Source organism: Nannobrachium achirus (assembly GCF_963921795.1).
Source record: "Nannobrachium achirus genome assembly, chromosome: 24".
NCBI lineage: Eukaryota > Metazoa > Chordata > Actinopteri > Myctophiformes > Myctophidae > Nannobrachium > Nannobrachium achirus.
Genome location: NC_137831.1, coordinates 3,789,155 through 3,813,486, shown reverse-complemented (window position 1 = coordinate 3,813,486; position 24,332 = coordinate 3,789,155). Strand labels below are relative to the sequence as shown.

The 24,332-nt window shown below is 42.1% G+C and overlaps 1 protein-coding gene across 1 annotated transcript in view; it reads right to left on the bottom strand.

Annotated features, from left to right (window-relative positions):
* Positions 1–8,061: 8,061 nt before the first annotated feature.
* LOC308309380 (uncharacterized protein) overlaps positions 8,062–24,332 on the bottom strand; it is a gene marked incomplete at both ends in the record, with an annotated part of 100,582 nt that continues 84,311 nt past the window's right edge. Inside the window, 4 exons of the mRNA XM_080754928.1 lie at positions 8,062–8,147; positions 8,433–8,597; positions 23,018–23,076; positions 23,827–24,000. Of these exons, the coding sequence (XP_080611054.1) occupies positions 8,062–8,147; positions 8,433–8,597; positions 23,018–23,076; positions 23,827–24,000 (484 nt within the window). The remainder of the gene's footprint in view (positions 8,148–8,432; positions 8,598–23,017; positions 23,077–23,826; positions 24,001–24,332) is intronic.

Genomic DNA, 24,332 nt, shown 5'->3' with positions numbered 1-24,332 from the left:
TTTTTGAAAAATCGTGAAAAGGTCTTTCTGAATATTTCAAATCCTTGTTTCTATGTCCGTGGTGCTCAAACTTTTTTTCATGTTAAGGACCCCCAAAATTATATGTATTTGGCCACAGACCCCCATCTCAAAATATTTACTTCCAGGGACCCCCCAGAAGCAAAATTTGAGTTACAAACGTTCGCTTAAAAAAATACATATATTCAAAGATTTGCTCAGATTTTCACGACTTTTCAAAAATAGCAGATCTACAAGCTTGAAGCGCGGCACTTGGTGTAGCGCTGTGAGCTTGTATATTTGCCATTTTTCAATAGTTAAGTATACAATAATTAAGGCCCCTCCATCTTGGGCCCTAGTAACTCCCACTTTCCCCCCCTTGTGACGCCCCTGCTTCCACGGCTAGTCTTACCAAACCACCACACAGATCAGCTCCAGATGTCTTGTTCCACACCACCAGGAGACCAAGCTACTCCCTCACTCTGTTTCACTGCTGGGAAACCCAATCACTACAGGTCTCCTCGTGAGCACCTCGTCTTCTAATGACGACGCTCTGATGATGACGTCGCTTGAAAAAAACGGGTTGCGGCGCGGATTGGATATTCGTTAGACCCACCCCCACCCCCCGCGCTCATTGGATCAGCCGAAGATTTTGGCTGATCACTGCCGATTCATGTACTCAGCTCCAGACCAGAGAAACAGTCCACTCTGAGAGTGGGCGGGGTCTATGGTCTGGAAGCAGGCTAGGATAGATTCTATAAGATGTTTAAATTCTTCCTAACCGTCTTTGGGCTTTGTTTCTCTTCCTGAGTGTTGGCTTTAGAAGTTGTTTCTTTCCTGCTCCACTTCAGCAGACAACTTCTGAAGAGTGTGTGTGTGTATGTGTGTGTGTGTGTGTGTGTGTGTGTGTGTGTGTGTGTGTGTGTGTGTGTGTGTGTGTGTGTGTGTGTGTTAAGTTGTTGTATGCTTTTAGATGCGCAGGGTTTTGTTGTAAAAAGTTAAGGATTGCAGCTTTAGTCACATCTATATAACGCCACTTTGTCTTAATGCTGCTGTCCTCTGTGTGTGTGTGTGTGTGTGTGTGTGTGTGTGTGTGTGTGTGTGTGTGTGTGTGTGTGTGTGTGTGTGTGTGTGTGTGTGTGTGTGTGGGTGTGGTTGTTAAGGCCTGGTGGTTTGGGGGGTGTTTGCGTTCACTTTGAACTGTACCTTCTTTCTGTTGTTTTTTTTATTTTTTCAGTGTTTTTTGCTTTTTGCTTTGTCATGTGTGATGTGGTGTTTAGTCTTCCCTGCTGCAGTGTCTCTAGTCGTGAAATCCATGTTCTCTGCTCAGTGTTGTCCCAACTGATCGTATCGCAAAGGGTTCACAAACTTTACAGGCTGCCCCCCCCCCCCCTCCCCTCCAAAATAATCATATTAGTTTGTTTTCCTTCTTTCTTTCCTTTTTTTTAATAACTACCGTGTTCTCGACTGCAGCATGTCACGTACTGCAGTGGTGCTCAAACCTTTTTTAAAGGACAACTTTGTTTTTTTTACAACAAGGATTCATATTTTAGATAGTCGTTAGAGGAAAGAAAAGACTATGTTTTAAATGTTTTCTTACTTCTTTGGGAGCATGCATGCAAGTGGCTAAATATGTATTTTTTGACACAATAAGCCCATTCCCAAGATGCACCGCAATCTTTCATGGGCATGATGTGACTTATGGGGGCTGGTAAATAGTAACAAAGAAATCACCAGTGTCTAAATAGACATATTTTTAGCCACTTGTACGCATGCCCCCACGCACTGAAATCAAAATACTAAAATCGCTAAAACGATAGAAAGCAGTAAATGAAAACATGTTAACAATCATCTTTTCTTTTCTCTAAAATATGAACCCTTGTTGCAAAAAATCTAAGTTGTCCTTTAACCCCATAACTCTTGAGAGCATTCAAATGGAACCAAATGGACCCGTAAGTGGTCCGTTTGGTTCCATTTGAATACTTTGAGTTACAGACCTGTGTGCTCTGTGTAAGGGTCGGAAAACCCTTCAAGGAACTTTGGGTTCCCTAGACCCCACTCTGAGAGGCACTCTGACTTGTTGTACTTACTGTACCCTACTGTACCTGACTTAATAATATCCTTATTATACAGTACAGTAGGATACTTACTGTATCCTACTGTACCTGACTTAATAATATCATTATTATACAGTAATACTATACAGTACTTAAGTAATACTTACTAACTCAATAATCCACTCAACAAGACTGCTGTCTGCTGTTAAATTCCATGACTCCTTGTGTGTGTGTCTACTGCTCAGTGGCTAACACTATTTAACAGCTCCTTGTGTGTGTCTACTGCTCAGTGGCTAACACTATTTAACAGCTCCTTGTGTGTGTCTACTGCTCAGTGGCTAACACTATTTAACAGCTCCTTGTGTGTGTCTACTGCTCAGTGGCTGACACTATTTAACAGCTCCTTGTGTGTGTCTACTGCTCAGTGGCTAACACTATTTAACAGTGGAAAGTAAAGAACATTTTATCAAATAAACAACGTCTCCAGCTGTTGCAAACAGACTTGTGGAATTCTTTCTGTTTTGTCTTTGGCAATAAACAAGGTTTGGACATGTTGGTCATGATTCATTGTTATTTTTTTGTGCGGCTTCCTCCCGGGCGCCAGCGTGACGGCGGCATTTCAATCACTTGACTTTTCATTACAACAATAAAACGTTGCAGTGATTCAATCCATTCATCTCAAGTCAACTCATTCATTACAACAATAAAACGTTGCAGTGATTCAATCCATTCATCTCAAGTCAACTCATTCATTACAACAATAAAACGTTGCAGTGATTCAATCCATTCATCTCAAGTCAACTCATTCAATTCAACAATAAAAGTTAAATTATAATGCAGCGTTTCAATGATTCAAGTGCTTTAAATAGCAAATGTAAACCAATCCATTTAACTGCAACACATTTCAACAACATTGCTTCAACAGTGTCTAAAGTTGCATTCAAATAAACATTTACCTGCCATGCAGCTTTCAAACAAATGGCTCTTCCTGCTCTCACTGTGGCCTTATGGGAAGTTAGTGGGCGTCAACTCCCGAATCAAAAGCCGTGGCTAAATAGCGAAGTGCGCACAGTACTGTCGACACACTGTCATTCATTAGAGCCTATGTGGTATTCACCTGGACCGCTAGGCCAACAGGCACCCCAGTCCAAAAAAGCTTTAGCTGGAGAACCTGAAGAGAAATTTGACCTGCGACCCAAACGAGTGAAAATAGCCGATCTACAAGCTCATAACACTTGTATGTAGATCTGCCATTTTCACCACATGATTAAAGGTGAAAACAGACATTCTGCATAATAGGTACTTTTACTGTTGGTACTTTAAGTACATTTTGATGCCAATACCATAATTGTACTTTTAACCAAGTAAATGTCTAATTCTGGACTTTTACTTGTAACAAAGTAATCCTACTTTTATGTAAGAAAAAAACATTTGAGTACTTTTACCACCACTGATTGATGATGCCGATGCTTTTGTACTTTTACTAAGTAAAACTTTGTATACAGTACTTTTACTTATAACATGAAACAGTATTTCTACAGGGTGGCCTTGCTTTACTGTAACATATAGTAACATGCAGATCTTTATGTATCCAAGAAAATGTAGCTTTTTGTGTCTAAAAATGTCCTCAAAAGTATTAAACTATAGAAGCCAAAGTAGTTGAGAAATAATCATTATATTCACCCTGATTCATCAATCCTGGTTGTGTGTTTGTGTATACATCAGTTTTTGGCTCGGGGCACCCCTATAAATATTTTTTTAATCCGAGGCACCCATATATTATGATATTCATAATTTTCACTCCCAGCACCTTATATTTATAGCATATTTTAGTGATTATGTTACGAGGAAAACAACATAATAGCTATTTTGGTTGGAAAATAATGTTGTACTTGAAGTTTAAATAAATTCAAAATATTATCAAATTATCTCGCGGCACCCCTGGACTGTCGTCGCGGCACCCCTGGACTGCCGTCGCGGCACCCCAAGGTGCCCCATCACCCACTTTGAAAACCCCTGGTATACATACGTGTGTAAGAACATATAAAACATATAAAAACAACACACACTCAGTGTAGTTCCATGTAAAAGATTTTAATGATCAACGTTTTGGACAAGTTGTCTTCATCAGGGTGTTACAAATATTTACAGTGATTTTAACCTCATGAACCCTGGTCTCTGTTTAGGACAAGTTATCACACTGTTACTGTACATTCAGAAATAGTGGAAATAGCAGATCTACAAGCTCACAACAGAGCCGTGGTTCACAATCTTTGTATTTTCGAGGAACCCCAATAACTCTGAGAGTGTACACATGGAACCAAATGGACCTGTAAGGGTCAATTTGGTTCCATTTGTACACTCTCAGAGTTACAGACCTGTAAGGGTCCATTTGGTTCCATTTGGACACTCAGAGTTCCAGACATTTAAAGGTCCATTTAGAACCTCCTCAAGGGATCCTGAGGGTCCCTGGACCACACTTTGAGAACCACTGGTGTAGAACATTGGTCCATATATGGGCGTGTGTTTACAAACATTCAAAACTATTCAGAAATAGTGAAAATATCAGAGCTACAAGCTCACTAGGCGTATTGTGGCAGTGTGTTTTCAAAAATTTTAAACATATTTGAAAGACATTTAAAAAATAACAGATCTACAAGCTCACAATGCGTCGCATCGCGCCGCGTTGTGAGCTTGCAGATCTGCTATTTTCAAAAGCCCAAACCATAGAATCATGCATATCTGGTTAATGATCAACAATAGTATTTTTAATTAATAACATGAAATACATTCTGCATAACAAGTACTTTTACTTTTGCTACTTGAGTATATTTTGACACTAATACTTTTGAACAAGTAGAATTCAGAACGCTGGTAACAGTTATTTCTACATTGTGGTATTTCTACTTTTACTCAAGTCCAAAATATATGAGTACTTCTACCAGCACTGCAGCACCTGACCCCCCCCCCCCCCTCTCTCTCTGTCTGTCTGTCTTTCCGTTCGTCCGTCTGTCCGTCCCCCCCCCCCCCCCCCTCCTCTCTCTCTGTCTGCCCCCCCTCTCGCTCCCTCCCTCTCGTCTTTCTGTCCCTCCCTAGCCTAGTAAACTGACTCCTCCCATCTTCAGTTCGAATCTGCAGAGGAGTCTAGCCTCCAAGCAACACAAGCCATTCGGGCGGAAGCAAGCGCTCTTCCTCGCCAATCAGCATTCGAGCTCAGGAGCTCTGTGATTGACAGTGCGCTTTGGCCAATCAGGGAATTCTATGACGTCGCTTCGGTGCGGAAGCGATCTGTTTGTTTTTCTCTGCAGTCTGCAGTCACCGTTAACACAGTAGCTTTTTTGATACACTCGGACTGAACGACCTGCACAAAACACTCTCCCGTTTTTCTCTATGGATGTTTTTCTTCAGATGAAAGGCAACTGCAACAACGTTTAATTTCGAAAGGTACAGTAGACTAATAATATGTATGGCTTTGCAATCTCGGTTCTCTTGCTAATGTTTTCGGTCTGAAAATGATTTAATGGGACAGACTGTGCTAACAGGTAGCCTAGCTATTCTCCTGTGTACTCGTTGTATTTTTGTGGAAGGAACTAATCATATCATTTTTTGCACTCACCATAGCTTTGGCTTAATCTAAACCATTTCCATATAGAGACAGTCATTCTGGCAGGAATATCGCCTGTGACTTGTGCTGTTTGTCCTTAAATATATCTGTAACATACATCTAGCCCTGAAGCATGGTCACTCATGACCGTCATGTTTCAGGGCTACTTTATATCAAACCTAGTTTTTAAGCCACTATACTGTTTGCATAATGGTGGATGTTCAGTTTCTGTTGTTGAATACTAATTGATTGGGCAATAGGTCCTGACACATCTGTGATCTAAATGCACGTATTCACAACTTAAATCACACCAAGAACTAGGCTACAAGTTAAATTTAAAAGACCATTGTCTGTTATTTTTGTTGTGATTGGGCCGTTCTTTGTAGATGAAAATACATGAATTGACCCATACAACTAATTAAATGTATCCTTTAGCAATGTAAAACATTTGTGATAGAATTGTAACTTTTGTGATACATCATTAACAAAAACGTATGACAATCAATCTTGTCTCTTTCTCCTCTAGGAAATGGAAGCTGGCGGATGACTGCATCAATGGACAGAGTTTGATCCACACATGCATTGGCTGTCATCAAGTTTATTGACAATATTTGTATGGTCTCAATAAAATAATAAATACAATTACAGAAATCAATTATAGGAATCATTCGTTCCTCTTAGGAATACACAGAGATGATGTCTACTTTCTAATTTCATAAGAAGTTGACTGTATCTTTGCTTTAGTGTCATTTATTAAACACTTTTTTATAATATCACAGTATTAGAGGAAAAGAACATCAACACAGTAATCAGTCTTCTAAAGAAATTATTCTGTTTTGTTTAATTAATTTTCTCAGTTATATCTAAAGTATTCATCACTTTTCTGCTACTTCTCTTCAGCATGTACATGTACAAACCAGTATACATTGTATACACTTATTATCTGAATACCCACTGATGGACTGTAAACATGTGTAAATATGCTGCTAACCTTATATCATGGTTGACAAGGTTTAAATGATTATTTTGATCAGCTGAAAATTAAATGTATATGTAATGATCCTGTAGTGTTTACTACACAATTACTTTGTCCTCGGCGTGTGAAACATTTACATTAGAGGAACCATAACTATTTAAAATAAATGCAATAAGGGAGATGTTGCACGGAGGTCTGGAGTCTTCAAGTACAGCAAGAGGATGAGCCATTAAGATGGACGACAGACAGCAAGGAGATGTGTGCTCTCTCCAGTTCCATGTATTGGTGTTGACCTGTTAGAAAAATAAATAACAATGGGTGTTGTTACTCTTAAGGCAAAACCATTTTCTTAGATCGGTCATGTTGGCAGGCATTTCGCCTGTTGCTTAGGCTTTGTTATTCGTGTCCTTTATATCAATCTATAACAAACCATTATATAATTATAACCATTATAGATTTTTAAACCACTGCTGTGTTTATATTGGTGGACAATGGACATACAGTAAGTAGCCTCGTAAACCTAGACATACAGTTTCTGTTGAGCAGTAAAGGAGTTGCATAAAACACAGTGGTTGATATAATGACTAGTTAGTTATTTTACATTGATAAAAATAGAAAAGGAAACCCGCACACTCTGCTCCAAATGACGAGCGTTTATTGACGACATTTCGAGCTACAAGCTCTTCATCTGGTCTGGATGAAGAGCTTGTAGCTCGAAACGTTGTCAATAAATATTCAGTCATTTGGAGCAGAGTGTGCGGGTTTCCTTTTCTATTGTGATATTTCTCACCCAGCACCTCATTAAGAGATGTGCGTAATATTTTCTACTTTTGATCACATTGATACAAATGACATGGTTAACAAAGCGAAGTATACACAGGGAAGTTAGCAATATTAGCATTGCTAGATTCCATTAGCCACATCTTGTTGTAAAATGCAAAAGACATAACCTCAGCAAGGCAAAAGATCGCAAAGTTACTGTCTCTTGACTATACCTTTTGAAATGATGTTGCCTTGGTTTCATCTGGAGAAGTCCATGGGTCCATGCCGGTCAAACAATATAAACATTAAAACGAAATGGAGGCGCAGGAGGGAGAAAGCAGTGCTTCAGCGTCTTCTTGCAAATATATCCGGCTAAACTAAGCAGACAAACACCAGGCGTCCCTGATTGGCTGAAGGGGTTGTCTGTCAACGCTCTACTCCCGCCCATGCTCCCGCCCAGCCCAATCGCTCTGACACTGCTGGAGGCCAGTCTCTCCTGCTCGCATTCGAATGAAGGCAGGAAGGGAGACTGGTTTACGAGGCTAGTCCCTCCCATGCACCGGCCGGCCCTCCCTCTCTCTCTCTCTCTCTCTCCGTTCATCCGTTTGTTTGTCCGTCCGTCCGTCCACCCCCCGTCCACCCCCCCTCTCTCTCTCTCTCTCTCTCTACCACATCTTACACAGCTCTGCTGTATATCCACAATTATAAACCCCTATCCCTGCATACAGAGGTTGTGTGAAAGTGGTGTGAACTGTATGGAGGAGGGTCATGGTGTCAGTAACACTGTAAAATGACAGAGTCCCTGCACTGTGATCCAGGTACACCCCCACTCTGCCTCCTCTGGAGGGATAACGTCCTGACACTGCAGTCTCAACTTTGTTGTGATGGAACGAGTAGCTTCCATTAAGGCAACGTAAACACCATGACTTGCTATTGTGTCCAAACAATGACTCAACACCCTGTCTGGTGATGTCTTTATAACAGACTGCTATACGGACCCATCCACACCATTCCACTTCCCAGTAGGACCTCCCACCTTCACACAGACTCTCTTTACTCAACACCTGCTCATGAAAGGTGAATCTCTCTGGATGAGCAGGGTAACCTTGGAGTTGTTGTGTTCCAGTCACCTTTCTGTCCTCCTCTGACAGGGAGAGGTAGTCGTTCACTGTGTTCTCATCCAGTGAGAGTGAACAGGAATCTGTGAGAAAACACATGACAAAACATCACAACTAATTAAAACCTCATCAATATTATTATTGTTGTTTATAGAGTTTACAGTTTTATTGTCAGCGTTGCAGGGGGGGGGGGGGGGGGGCATTACTACATTAACCCTTTAAAACCTGAGGCTGGAGGAGAGGAGAGGAGAGGAGACTCGTTGTGCTCACTAAGCTGAAACTATAATGCCCCCCACCTGCATCACAACAGCCAGCCGTTTGTTTTGGACATGCAACATTATAGACCCCCAACAACAGATAATTATGGTCTGTAGGGGCTGTTTAGGCTCCAATAACATTTCGTTTTTATTTGTTATATCTTTTTGATGGCATGTGGATTATTTTCTGACTGTCACTCAGTCTGCCCCTGCCTGATAGCTAGCAGGCTACTTGGATGTAGAGAGGATAACAGAGTCATATACAGGTATGTACAGTTGTGCATTAGATTTACACAGAATGCCACAACGCCACTAAACACAGGTATCATTGTGTCTAGAATGCCTGATTTAATTGTATTTGGATATCTTTGATCCAATGACAGCCAAAGCTAAAACATTTGCGTATTAGCATCGCCTCTTTAAAGTGTCATTTATGCATGAATTAGTCATTTCTGACATAGGCAAACCAATCGTTTTGATGGCCAGGTAACCTGTTAATATATGGGGATTATAGAGGATTAGTTTTTAGATCATCTGATATCTGATTTGAATGTGAACAGGGCTGTACAGGGCTGACTGATAGTTAGCTAGCTGGAGCTAGCTAGCAGCTCAGTTTGTATATGTGTATTCATTATAACCTGACAGGACAGCTAGGCTATTTAACATGACAATGCTTGTTTATTGTCATGGATGAAGGCGTGAAGTTTACATCCATGTGTGGTGATGGGGCTTGTCTGTATGTCTCAGTGAACATTGTTATGCAAATACTTCAAAACGTTCACTATTAGGCTATTCTATTTTAAACAGCCTATCTTCCAGCTTGTAGATCGGCTATTTTCAACCAGCTGATGTAAAGGTTTTAAAGTGTCTAAAATTCTAAAATTCTGCATTAACAAAACATGGAGTATCATAATATGAGCATAATGTCTAAAGCTACAGTATGACTGGGGGGAGTGGGACTGAGTTACTAGGGCCCAAGGTGGAGGGGCCTTAATTATTTTATACTTTAGCTATTGAAAAACAGCAGGTATACAAGCTCACAGCGTGGCACCAAATATATGTATTTTTTTTAAGCAAACATTTGTAACTAAAATGTTGCTTCTGGGGGGTCCCTGGAACTAAATATTGAGCCAAATACATATCATTTGGGGGTCCTTCACATGAAAAGATTTGAGCACCACTGACATAGAAACATGATTTCTTTTTGCACGTTTTGCACAAATGTTCAAAATTTTGTATATGAGCTACTTCAATGGTTTCCTGTGTAAATAAGCCAAGTGCTTTCCTAGGATCTCCTTTTAGTAGACCTTGTACCAGTGAACTGTACCGTCATGTAACTGTACTTTTTTCTTTGCAAACTTCTAATAAAGTCTTCAATCAATCTACAAGCTCGCAGCGAGGCACTCGTTGCCGCGCTGTGAGCTTGTATATCTGCTGTTTTTCAATAGTTAAAGCACAAAGTAATGTGTTCCCAGTCTAAATGGGTTAAAACCCCTCCCCCTGCAGTGAATCCATGTACCCAGGGCCCAGAATTTGGTGCGACACCCCTGAGGCTATGCATTGCAGGTATGTTCTAACCAAATTACTGTATCTGAGATATGAATGGCCAGTCTTTAATTACAGGTCAGTCAGTAAACACAGGACTGTGTGGTATACTTCTGTTGATGTGATGTAGAACCTATATACTCATGTGGTATGGTGTCAAAAAGCAATAAGGCGTAGTTGGCACTCTGAGTTCATTCTTGGACCGGGGTTCGATTCCTCGGGGCGCCCTGCTGATTTTCACCCATGTCCTGTTTAGAACTATATCCATTGTCACATCACGTCAACAACCATGTATACCATTATATCTCTATTTTGTCTTTGAGTACTTAGAAAAACAACAAAAGCTGTTATTTGTTTGACTGGGAGCCAGTGAAGGTGACAGAGGACTGGTGTGATACTGGTGCATACCAATGGGACGCGTTGTGAGCTTGTAGATTTAGATTACTACAAGCTTGTAGATCGGCTATTTTCATCCAGGTTTTAAGTGTCTGTCTCAAGAGCTTCTATGCTCTTGTGTAGGCTACATGATAGGAGACATATTTATGTGTAGGCCTATTGTTCTCAATAAATACATTATGTGTGCTAGTGGTTTTCTAACCTTTGTGTGTCAAGGACCCCAAATTAATACTAACTAGGGATGGCCAAATGGAGAATTTTTCTTAACCGATGACCGTAAGGCCCTATAGGTTAATTAACCGTTAAGGACATGTGTTCAAAAATGCGCTGTTTTAGCGATATAAAAAAGGAAAATACACCCGTTTTTCCCCATAATAAAGTGCCATATTTACACATTAAAAACAATAAAACTAGGAGAAACAAGAATACAAATGTTTTCTAAAAGAAATTCGTTTTTTGCAAAGAAACAGTGGGATTGAAATAAAAAGTCTGTAATTTGATTGTGATGCGGTTGTCGCCAGGCAAGTGCACACATTTAGACAAAGGGGGCTTGAGCCCCTGCCCTTTTATCAGTCTATAAAAAGTGCCCTCTTCAGACCATGAATGAATTTTTCTTTTTTACTATGGTATTAAAGAAATGCAAATTTCCCCTTTCCATACCATAACTGAAGGCTGCATTCAAGAGAATTGTCCACCAAAAGGCCCTTTTAGAAATGTCAGCAGAAGCAGACGCTCGCACTTACTTCACACTAGCTGTGTATACATGACAGCCTCATTCCAATCTGATCTAAATAAACCCGATTGAAGGTATTGGATCAAGTGTTTACATGGGGTGAGATCAATCCGATCTGGTGTTTACATGTGCCCACTTTTAAATCGTGTTGTGACGCAAATGATTAAATAGATCGCATTTCCCTGTATCCATTAATAATAATAGTAATAATAATGGAGCCTATGCAAATACACAGCCCCACCAAAGTGAAAAAATAAGCTGCAATGCTCTTTTAATTAGATTATTGGGGATGTGCGTTGTTCTGTATGTATTAGGCCTATATTATCATTATAATCATCATCATCATCATCATCATCATCATCATCATCATCATCATCATCATCATCATCACGTCACAATCCATATTTGCTCCCGACGGGCGACGGCCCATAGAACATATGGCTTCATGGACAAGTGCATTCACGATAATAAACAAAAAGTCTGTAATACTTTTAAAATTGACTCTCTTAGCTATATCCACTTACCCCAGTCCCCTTTAAATATTATTTATCGGATGAAGAATATAGGATGTTTTGCTGGTGGTTTCTTAGGCTATTTATGATCGCAAGAAGACAATTAGTTAGTGGCCAGATCAATCTGACCTGGGCAAAGACGCACAGGAGGATAGATGAACGAGGACGTAGCGTCCAGTCGCGCTAGAATATCTTTCTCTTTCTCTCACCGAACTACTGGAGTTCTGTTTCGTGTGTGCTGTGTTTAGGCTGACCTAGGATCAGGTCTGTTAGCCGTGAGGCCGCGAGATGAATGAATGGCTGTGTAAGTGAGATGATAATGCTGGTCTAGGATCAGTTTAACGTGATGCGTAGCCTGCTGCCAGGATTTGAGACGCGTTGTGAGCTTGTAGATCGGCTATTTTTTGATGAGAAGGCACCCGCGACCGCGTACAAGTTAAACATGTCAAACAAACCGAAAATGACTTACCTCTGTAGTTAGAAAATAGCCTATAAGTATTCATTTATCCCTGACTTTTGTTTAGATCTTAATATTATAGATTCCTTATTGGCAGCCTTCTTCTGCCTGTCAATCAGTTAACAGCACGCTGCACGGCTGCAGTGAGTTACATAAAAGAGGGTTTTAATAATGATTAAATGGTCGGGTCTATCGGAACCTCGGAAATAAAAGGATTTCGGGACAACATGTCACGGGTTTCGGTCTGTAAAACCAGTAAGACTCCCTAATCGGGAGATAAGCGACCGTAGGTCACATGTATACACAAAGAGTAGGGAGCAGTGTCCCCAAAAAATGTGGACGGATCCATGTTGATGACATGAGTGTAGACATACTGTGTACCGAGTTGAGTGATTTTAGGGCAAAAATTGGAGGAGCAGTGTCCAAAAATGTGTTTTGCAAGAATCGGCCTCATGGTGGCGCTAGAAGAGGGCCATGTGAGAAATGAGGGGTGGGGTCTCCGCGCCGCCGAGGCGGACGAATAGGTACGGGCCCCGGCTCTCCCGGTGGCTCCTAGGCCAAGTTAGGGCATTTTATGTGCGCTGCAGTGGCAGGGGGTCCTCCACTGGGGGCGCCACCACTTTTGCATCCGTTCTGGAGCACAAGGAGTCGGTGGTCCCCGGGAATTCCCCGTGAGCAGCCCCGTTGGGGTGGTCATTTGGTCATTTTTGCACATTTGGTCATTTCTTACATCTGGGGGTCCCCCAGGGACCTGGGGGTCCCTGGAGCTCCGGGGGTCCTTGGAGGTTGTAGTTTGGAAGGCAAGGAGTGTGTGTGCAAAATCTGGCATGGATCGGGGCAACGGTTGCGGAGATATGAGCAGGGCAAAAGTGTGACGTGTGACGTGTGACGGACTGACTGACGGACGGACGCACGGACACCTGGTGGAGCTTTCTGTAGTAAGTGCGACCTACGGTCGCAAAAAGAATGAACGTCGGAACGGGACGGAATCGGACGAGACCGTTACGGGGCCACTCAGGTTTGGTTTTGTAATTTGATTATTGTTTCATAACTGGTCGGAATCGGTCAAAATTTGACGGTCCATTTAGTTTTCGGGACCATTTTTTGGACCCGTGAAGATCTCTAGCCTACGGTTCTTCTCAATTGAGACAGGAGAGTTGGGACTCGCGTGAGCGCACGCAAACACGCACACTAACGTAGGCAGGCTACACATTATAGATTGATTAAAAAATGCGTTTATAAACTAATAGATGTGGTGAAACATCACAAAAAGTGCCACAATAAATGGCCAGGAAGCCTGCGCTGAAAGAACATGTCACATTCTAATCGGGTTAGGTGTATACATGGAAGGATTTTCCTTTTGATCGGGTCGTAAAAAAGTCTAGACCACCCCTCTGCATCCGATCAGAATTTAAATCGTGTTGGTTTTGATCGGGTTTATTTAGGTGTATACATGCAGAATTAGATCGGGTTTATCTAAAATCTTGTTTTTAATACGATTAGATGCGTGCATGTAAACGGGGCTACTGACTGGGTCTGCATTGAGCGGACCCCCTTCGCACTTCCCCCTCTCCTCTGTGTTTGTTGTGTAGAGCAATAACTTCCAATCGTATGACTTTTGGAATGGTTGAAACATCAGCTAAACATTTCATTCATATTCTTCTCTCTCGCCTGTGTGCCGAGGCAGCGATCCACTTTAGCATTCCACACGTCATGTAACATTAGAAAGTTGTGTTGTAAGCTCTTCTTAAACGGGATTCAATGTGACGGTCTGTTTTGGAAAATCCAATCGGAGCATTTGTGTCCTGATGAACAAGTCAGCGTGCCGTGTACGATTCCAAATCTAGCGTTGCACTCGCAGACTCGCAGTGCATGCATGGATGTTACACAGACATTGGTGTCCAGAAATGTGTGTCCGCAGCGCGTATAGTTGCATGGTTGATGAGTTGATGTTGCATAGACATTGGTGTATGGGGCGTTTGGTGTGACACATGGGTTGCTTTTCTTTTTTTATCGGTCAAAATTAACTGTTAGTGTTTACCGGTAACCAATTTCTTATCGGTTAAACGGTAACGGTTAACCGTTGGCCATCCCTAATACTAACCCTTTTATGTTGACGTGACAGACATCATTTGGCTATCCTTTGTAGGTGTTACGTACTGTTGCTATATGCTGCCCAGCATATATTGAAAAAGAGTAAAGAAGTAAAAAGTAAAGAGAGACAGAAACATATTTTGTTTTGTACTAAGAAAATGCTAAAATAAATATGATAACTGAGTTGTGGAATATCATTGCAACATTGTAGGTTTTTTATTCTGAAAAGCAGACAGAAGTGCTAGCTTATTAGTGTGGTTGCCCTAACAGGGCAACACATTATAGTTATGGGGAAACTTTATTTTTTCTAGATAAACTTTTTTTCGGCGTGTTTCACCGCCCACAGTTTTTGCGCCACACACTCACACCATCATGTCAAATCGACCGGCTTTTATCAGGAATGGTGTGCTTATAAGTTGTATCGTTTAATCAGGGTCGTACCCAGGAATGAGAGTCAGGGTAGGCGAGATGCCAGCCGAAATGCCAGCAAAGTGCCACCCGAAATGCCAGTACCTTGCCAGGTACTTTGAAGATATCAATTATGACATTATAAAACATATAGGCTACATTAACCAATTTAGCCCTATTTTATACCTTGGCTATTTGAAAATAGAAGATCTACAAGCTCACAATGTGTCATGATGGACACGTTGTGAGCTTGTAGATCTGCTATTTTCAAACCATTGATTCCGGATGGAGACCCATCCGAAATCAATGGGGGTACATTTATTGTTATCAAATTATTGTCTTAGGAATGCGACAAAAACTCAAAATTATTGAACTCAAGTCTACATGGCGCGAGTAATCAATAGAAAATGTCATTTTGGGGGTGAACTACTCCTTTAAGGGTTATGTACCCTGCTAGAAAAACCAGCACAGACCAGCACAATTTTCATGCTGGTCTGTGCTGGTCTATGCTGGTTTATGCTGGTTCATGCTGGTCTGTGCTGGTGCTGGTGCTGGTCTATGCTGGTCTGTGCTGGTCCCATGCTGGTCCACCAGCACAGACCAGCACCAGCACAGACCAGCATGAACCAGCATAAACCAGCATAGACCAGCACAGACCAGTACAGACCAGCACCAGCACAAACCAGCACATGTTGTGTTTTACTGCTGGTCTGTGCTGGTGCTGGTGCTGGTCCAGCATAGACCAGCACCAGCACCAGCACAGACCAGCATGAACCAGCATAAACCAGCATAGACCAGCACAGACCAGCACCAGCACAAACCAGCACATGTTGTGTTTTACTGCTGGTCTGTGCTGGTGCTGGTGCTGGTCCAGCATAGACCAGCACCAGCACAGACCAGCATGAACCAGCATAAACCAGCATAGACCAGCACCAGCACAAACCAGCACATGTTGTGTTTTACTGCTGGTCTGTGCTGGTGCTGGTCTGTGCTGGTCATATACAAATAGGGACAAACACCCATTTTAACTAACAGGTTCCAGTGGCGCCGAGGATAAGTGCAGGACTGAAGTGCCAGAGGTAGTAAGTTCGAATCCCACTCACAATGTCAAAAATAATGTCACAATCTAATATGGTCAAATACCCATGGAGCAGAGCATCAGAACAGGATTCAAGCACCAGAGCATAGAGCAAATTAAACAAGCAAAGACCTGGTCCACTTCTCAGGGGGGTCCCCCGGGGGTCCCTGACCACACCAGCACAGACCAGCACAGACCAGCACCAGCACAGACCAGCAGTAAAACACAACATGTGCTGGTTCATGCTGGTTTAGATGGTGGGACCAGCACAGACCAGCACCAGCACAGACCAGCAGTAAAACACAACATGCGCTGGTTTGTGCTGGTGCTGGTCTTACTGCTGGTCTTGTGCTGGTTTTTCTAGCAGGGTAGCCAAGACTAAATCTAAAATGAAAACAGATGCTTTCCAGGTTTTAATGGGTTGAACCTGACATCCCTATTTTGGGCAAATTATCAACATTTGTAAAAAAATATATATATTTTTTTAATCAAAAATAGTGAACAAAGCAGATCGATGATCTCATAATATGTTGCAATGCGACACATTGATCTACAAGCTCATGTAACAGGAGTCATTTAGCATGTATTTATGTTTGAATGAAGTTCGACAAAATAAAGCCAATTGACACTGTCTAGACACAATGTACTGTTTAGATATTCTACCCCTTGCTATTTTCTCTAATTCATTGAACAACAGCACCCTCTCTGGTCAGTCTGGTGGAGGTTTCACAGTGGTCAAATCTGGTCACGTGACCTTGCTCTGTCTTCCTGGTTCCTCACTGAGCAATGGTAGGCTGCTATTTACAACTCTCCTCCATTTGTACAATATAAAGTATCTTATTCTTGGTATTAAATAGTGCGACGATTCGTAAGGATCAAAGCTAGTTCAGGGGGCGGTCCCAAGGGAGCGCGCGCGCGGAGGGGGGTGGGTCACTAGGTCCTGCCCCCCCCCTTACCCATAGTTCTTAGGGAAGTCAGATGGTGGGACTCAGTCTTGTTGCATAGCACTGCCCCGCCACCACCCCAGCGCCACCTTCAGGTTCTGCCTTTGATCACCCTCGGGGGGTATCGGGCCAGGGCTCGCTGTAACTAAATTATGCCCTCGATGCTCATGGTAACATGAGGATCGTGGGTTCAGCGAGCCATGGCCCGAGGCAGAACCCCATGCCAAACCATGCTAACTTAGGCTATAGATTCTATGCTGTCTTATAGTAGAGCTAAGGTAGGCTGCCAATACTATGCGCTTAGATATAGGCTTAGATTCTATGCTGTCTCTATAGTAGGGTGCTCAATATGCCATGCTGTGTGATGCTTGCTTTCTGCCTTCATTCTGGTCAATAAAGTATATCTTAACCCAAGTGATCGTCTCCTGAACTGTACTATGTACACACTGTTTAACACATGAATGTGTAGGAGTTGATTAAGTGGACTTGTAGCATTGGACACACTGCATTTAGCCTGTAATCAATGAATGTTATTTGTGTTTGTGTACAGGACCTGGAGTATTGTACTAGAGAGTTGTATGCAGAGATTTGACATACACATGTTGTCTGTCCCCACCAGGTGTGTGTTGGGAGGGTTTTTGTACTCTAATGTATGAAAAACGTTTTCAATGTTAATTTAAATGCTACTGTTTGTTGTTTACAGTGTGCCTGTTCTTTTAAATTATTTGTAACTAGCCCTTACCCGTTCAAATATATGAGCTCCAAAATGATGTGCAGTGTGTAGGTTATGGGATGTGCACTGTGCATACAGTATATGAGGGATGGAAAGTAACTGTAACTGGTGCTTGCATGATAATATGTAGGAGCATCAATGTAAGAAATACCCGTTTCGTTTAATGGCTACCCCCCCCCCCCCCACCACCCGCCCACCCGCCCGCCCACGCACACACCCGCCTGCCTGCCTGCCTGCACACACACACACACACACACACACACACACACACACACACACACACACACACACACACACACACACACACACACACAGAGAGAGCTGGTTAAACATGTTGCCTCATGCTAGATGCAGAATAGATGAGCCTCAAGCTAGATGCAGAATAGATAGTAGATACACCATAAAAATGCTAATATACAGCATACGATTTGTGAAAGTGACAAACGGGCTTCGCAGTTATGTTAGGTGTGTTCATATGCTAATTGTGATGCGATTTCAGATCAATTGCTCCAGCCACTGAGGAGAAACGCTGTGACAGACAGACAGACAGACAGACAGACAGACAGACAGACAGACATTCGCAAAATTATAGTATAGATTGTAATTAGACTATTTGTGTTTAAATAATTGGCTTCCTGGTTCCTCACTGAGCAATGGACCTGGAGTATTGTACTAGAGAGTTGTATGCAGAGATTTGACATACACATGTTGTCTGTCCCCACCAGTTACTTCCAATAAATGGGTGAACAGAGACAACACGGGTGTCTTCCTTCAGATCAGCAGACCCAAAAGAGAGGGTTACACTCACAATGCGTCGCATCGTGACACGTTGTGAACTTGTAGATCTGATATTTTTGAAAACATCTGACAGATTAAAAAAATAAAGTTAAATCCAGGCCATTCCTAATGAGTACTTTACTTTTGGACCGTAAGTATTAGTGATGCGCGGGTCAGGTTTTTTTCATAACCCGCACGACCCACAGCCCGCACGAAACGTAACCCGCCCGCGCCCGCCCCGCAGAACAATATACAAATCAACGAATCCGCCCGCCCCGCAACCCGCATTTAAAAAAAAGATGGTATATCATCTCCAGAATAGCTCATCTGTATACGGCTCTTCTAAGTACCCAACGTCGCTTTACAGAAATGTTTACAGTAGCACAATATTGTCATGGGCTAAATAAACAAACGTGTTGTTCAAATTGGGGTTTAGCCTAAAAGACATTCATTCAAAGACGTTCATTCTCTCTGGGGCATCGTCGGGGAAGAATGGCGTTTCAGGTTTTATGTCAATCATATTTATACAGCGCAGACAGCAAAAGACGGACAATATTACATTCTGTTGGTTATTGATTCACCAGATTGGAGAGCCTCCCCTCGGCTATATCTTGTGTCTCTTGTCCGCGTTTGCCTGCCTGCTCCTTGTGACTGCTCTGAGGGAACTGCCTGGCTATCGCTCTCTCTGCTATTCTGCACTTCGGAGCAAAGATGGAATTCATTAATTGGGGCCTGAGTGCGATCGATACCATATTCTCAACCAAGACGAATGATGGGGACTCACATTGTCCTGGCTCATCCTACCCTGCGGGATTTGTAAAAGATTCTTACGGGAAATGGCAACCACTATGCCTGTTTCCGTTAAGCATCGAAGATTCGGAAGACATAATTATATTTTGGAGCCTGGTGACGGGTACCCTAATGCTTGGAACTGCAGCGGGGCTCGTGTACCGAAAGATAAAGAAGATGGCAGGAGCCCAACAGAATGCCCAACGCCTGCCGGAGATGATAGCGGAGATCGGACGGGGTGTTCAGCTGATGTCGGGAAGGCTGGATCTCATTGCAGCACGACTGGCTAACCCCTGAGACGGGTCGCACTGGGAAAGACTTTGAGGGGGGCTACAATCAAGCCGCACCGAGCTAAAGTCTGTTTTTCAAATGGATATGATTCGGACCCCCTGCCCGCAAACAATCAACCGAGAGCTGCGGTGGAGCAGAGGGGAGCTTGCTATGCTTTTCCCACGGAGCGTCCCCTGGAACTCACCCGCCCCAACCCCCCAACCCGTCCAGACCCCCCAACACCTGCGGGCAGCGCTGTCTCAACTTTCACACGGTGGGGGCTGCGTCGGCCCGTGGATTACACACACTCACACATTCATTGGCCTGGCGCGCACAAGGGCATGGTGAACTCTCTCTGACTGTTGCTCGAACTTTCTCGAACTTATCGCATTCCAACGCGTGTTAAGTCAACAGCACGATACATCAAGAGACTCTATGTTCTGTGTGACCTTGTCAAACTGATAAACCCGACACAACATCTGTCTCTGATTTCCTCTGTCCCCCCTCCCTCCTGCAAGGCTTGAACATGTTTTGTCTAAGGAGTGTTTTTGCAAATGATTATCCTGTTATGACTTATAATCAGAGCTCATGACCGTGATGAATATTTGATTTTTTTGACTCACCCTCATGTCCTTACCCCTCCCCCCCCCTCCTCTCCTGCTCTTTTTCTTTTTTCCAGCAAGAAAGGGTTATAGCAGCGCCGTGGTACTGTATGTACTGTATGGCAGCAGCGTGCTCCCTTAAATGCACAAATACATTTTCGTTGTACTGTGAATGTACTTGTATGTGTACTGTTCTTTGAAAATGAGTTGATCGTTGACAAATGAAACCGTGCCTGTGTACCTGTACTGTACTGTTACAATGACAATAAACTCTAATCTAATCTAATCTAAAAATGGGATCATGGGAGCGACTCGAGGTGGGCGCATGGTGATTTTCCGATGGCCTTAAAGTCCGAGTGACTTAAAGTCCGAAAGGCTGTTCAATTTAGTAGCCTATATGAGAGCGGAGACACACAGGAGGAGGAGAGAAAGAGGGGGAGAGGCGGCTGACTTTGGATGCGCAGCATGTGATGTTTAAGATGTTAAACTTGGTCTCACACATCACACATAGGCCTATGAGTGATTACTTTGTTTGATTTGAAAGCATGATGGATAATAAAGACCTGGATGTTACCTCTTATTGTGTGATCCAGGATGGATGCAGTCAATTTGAAGAAATAAATAATCCAGCATGGACAATAAGAAAGCACTGGCCTACGTTTTCATTCACTTCTTGGCTGAAAATCTATTCTATAGGCTATAGCCTATATGTCATTTTATAACCTAGTTTAAACTAAGGGAGGCGGAGCTGCTCGACTCTTTTCAGACGAGCGCTGACACAATTGAGTACGAGAGCTTAATTGAAATGACCTACATAATATATGCGCAGTGAACTGGAATTAGGCCTATATAATTAATTATTTGGGAGCAGGTGTGTAAAGATTCTAATCTATAAACATCTCAAATAGCTTTTATACTTTTTTTAATTCTCGATGCGAGCGTGGTTGGTTCATTCAGTCAAAAAATCCGTCTCACTTGCGAAAGTTGTGTTTCAAATCGTATCCGTTGACTGGCTGGTTATAGTCTATAACTTACCCGACACAAAGTATTTAGCTATAAACGGACTTGTGTGGATGACAGAGACACATACGGTAAGTGAAATCCTGCTGAATTGTTTGTGCATTCTTCTGCTGTGCTCACGTTGTGTCAAATGTTGGCAAAATGCGGTTCGCGGGCCCAACAGGAGCGGAATTGGGACGGTCCTCGCACCAAGGAGCGGAGGAGAAACCTCGCTCCTCTCTGGCGCATTTTAAAACATGCTCGCTCGCTCATGCTCGTATTCAAACATTATATTCTTATTCTTATAGGACTACTCTTATTAAGAATAAAAGGCAAATAAGAACAGGTGATTATTCTTATTTATTTTTTGCACATGAGAGTGGTGATAACCCGCCCGCCCGCCGCCCGCCAATATTGAGTCTCAAACCTTGACCCACCCACCCGCACGCGGGCGGGTTGGCGGGCGGGTGGGGGCACCGGGTCGGCCCGCGCATCACTAGTAAGTATATTTTGATGCAATACACGTGTACTTTAACTCAAGTATAATGTTGAATAAATGCCTTTTCTGTTTATTTGTGTACAAATTACTGGTCATTTTGGTTACACTAATACATTCTCAGATTTACAAGTGTATAAATTAACACTGAGGATTTTATTGTGTTTTCACAAAAATGTTTAAATAATTAGTGGAAGTAGCAGATCTACAAGCTTAAATAATTAATGAAAGTAGCAGATCTACAAGCTCACAATGCTTTGCATCGCAATGTGCTGTAAGCTTGTAGATCTGCTATTTTCACTATTGTTTTACAGTATGAGCATATAGGGCTGAAGTTGTCAGTGGTGCTAAGTAACAAAGTATATCTACACAAGTACTGTACTTAAGTTGTTACTTATACTTTACATGTTTCCAGTTGTACTTCTACTCCACTACATCTCAGAAGCAAATATTGCATTTTTTACTCCACTACAATTATTTGAAAACTTTACTTACTAATTACAGTATGCAGCTTTGGATTACCATTAATATCTAAGATTAAAGGCCCTTTCCCACTGAGCGTGATAAAAAAAAGGGTTTTCAATTGAAATGGATGGCAGCGTCAACACCACAACGATAAAGCGTCATAATTGATGTGAACGCAGACATATCGTTATTGTTATCTTTATCACGTCCAGTGGGAATGAGCCCTATTTTATACTTTTACTGTTATTTGAAAATAGCAGATCTACAAGATCACAACATGTTGCATTGCGACAAGTTGTGAGCTTGTAGATCTGCATTTTTTTTTTTTTTACATTCGACAAATCAGAGGCAAATATTTTTACTCCACTACAAATAACACACTTTAACCACTTAAGTCATATTTTATATACATATTATTGTAAAATAGGTGATACAGTATACAAGCTCACATTGCATCACATTGCGTTGTAAGATTGTAGATCTGCTATTTTTGAAAATGTGGGGGGGGAGTTAAACTGACTTTTGTGCCTTACTTTTGTCACTTAGACTTTTATAGGTATATTTTGATGCTGTACTTTTTACTCAATAAAATGTTGAATGCAGGGCTTGTGTGGTACTGATACTTTTACTTAACTTACTTAGAGACTCATTTTACACAAGCAGATGCACACACAAATCAGCAAGCTGTTAAATAATTGTAGTGGAGTAAAAAGTACAACATGGACCACGGAAGGCCGAATCACAACTCCAGAATGGATGTTTGAACTGTTACAACCTTATCTGTTTCTTTGGGATTGAAAACACTTCAACTTAGAGTAATTATCCTGTTCATTCACAGAAGGATGTGAATGAGTGAATGTCACTTGCTGCTATGTATACTAACTGTTCATCCACATAGCTGGATGCGTGATACTTTGATTTAATGAATGAAACAAAATTCACACTTACAGGTACACAACTTCCTCGGACCTGCAGGTTGCAGCATGCAATCACCACCATGGTGGACACTGTGGGTGGAGGAGACACAGCGTAAGGTCTACTTATTGCATTCAATAATAGAAACAATTAAACAATATTATATTGCATTAACATATGATTTCCTTAATCTAAACCAAGTAGAACACAATTACAGTTCTGTCCATACCTCAGAGTCTCCAGTGGTAGAGCAGAGAGGAGCTCCACTCCGTCTCCTGGATGGTTGAAGCTCAAGTCCAGTACTTTGAGATGGGAGTTTAATCTCAGAGCTGTGGCCAGATAAGAACAGCCTACTTCTGAGACCATGCAGCCTGACAACCTACACCACACACACACACACACACACACACACACACACACACACACACACACACACACACACACACACACACACACACACACACAACACACACAACACACGCACACTATTATTATTACAGCCTCTATAGCCACTCAGCTATGGCGAATTTAAGTTTGCATCTATGTGTATATTATTTATACACTTGTTTCAGCTCTAACGTTTAGGTGAATGATAGCTACCTATTTCAGGATTGCAGCGGTGGGATTAACACATTTCATTTATTTGAGTCCCAGAGGGTTTTTAGCCAAATATTTTTTACCCCTTTTTTCACCCAATTTTAGTCATTATACCAATGGTTTCCTCCCCACACAAATGTACAGTATGTGTTGTCACTGCTGTTCTATCCTACTGACTCACCTCCCACATAGAGCCTTTGTCCTACTCCTCCCACCCAACACTCCCTGCTGTCAGTAATACTAACCTGAGAGTCTCTAGGCTACATTGTGAACTTCCCAGTCCATCAGCGATTAGTTTCACTCCTGAATCGAGCAAATTATTGTTACTCAAGTCCAGTTCTTTTAGCCTAGAGGAGCTGGAGCTCAGAACCGTTGATAACATCTTACAGCATCTCTTCGAGAGGTTACAACCACTCAGCCTGGGAAGAAAACAAACAAACAAACAAACAAATAAACATTCAAAGAAACATATATATATATATATATATGTTTTAATTAATTCCATGTAAGATATGGATGAAATAATAAATGCATCTGGTTACACTTACAGAGCTCTTTTAGAGGCTTTGACCACCGGCAGGAGCCTCAGAAGAGCCTCTTCTGAACCAGAGTATTTCTTCAGGTCAAACACATCCAACTCCTTTTCTGATGACAGCAACATGAAGACCAGAGCTGACCACTGAGCAGGAGAGAGTTTTTTTGTGGAGAGACTTCCTGAGCTCATGTTCTCTTGGATCCCTTTCTCTAGAGA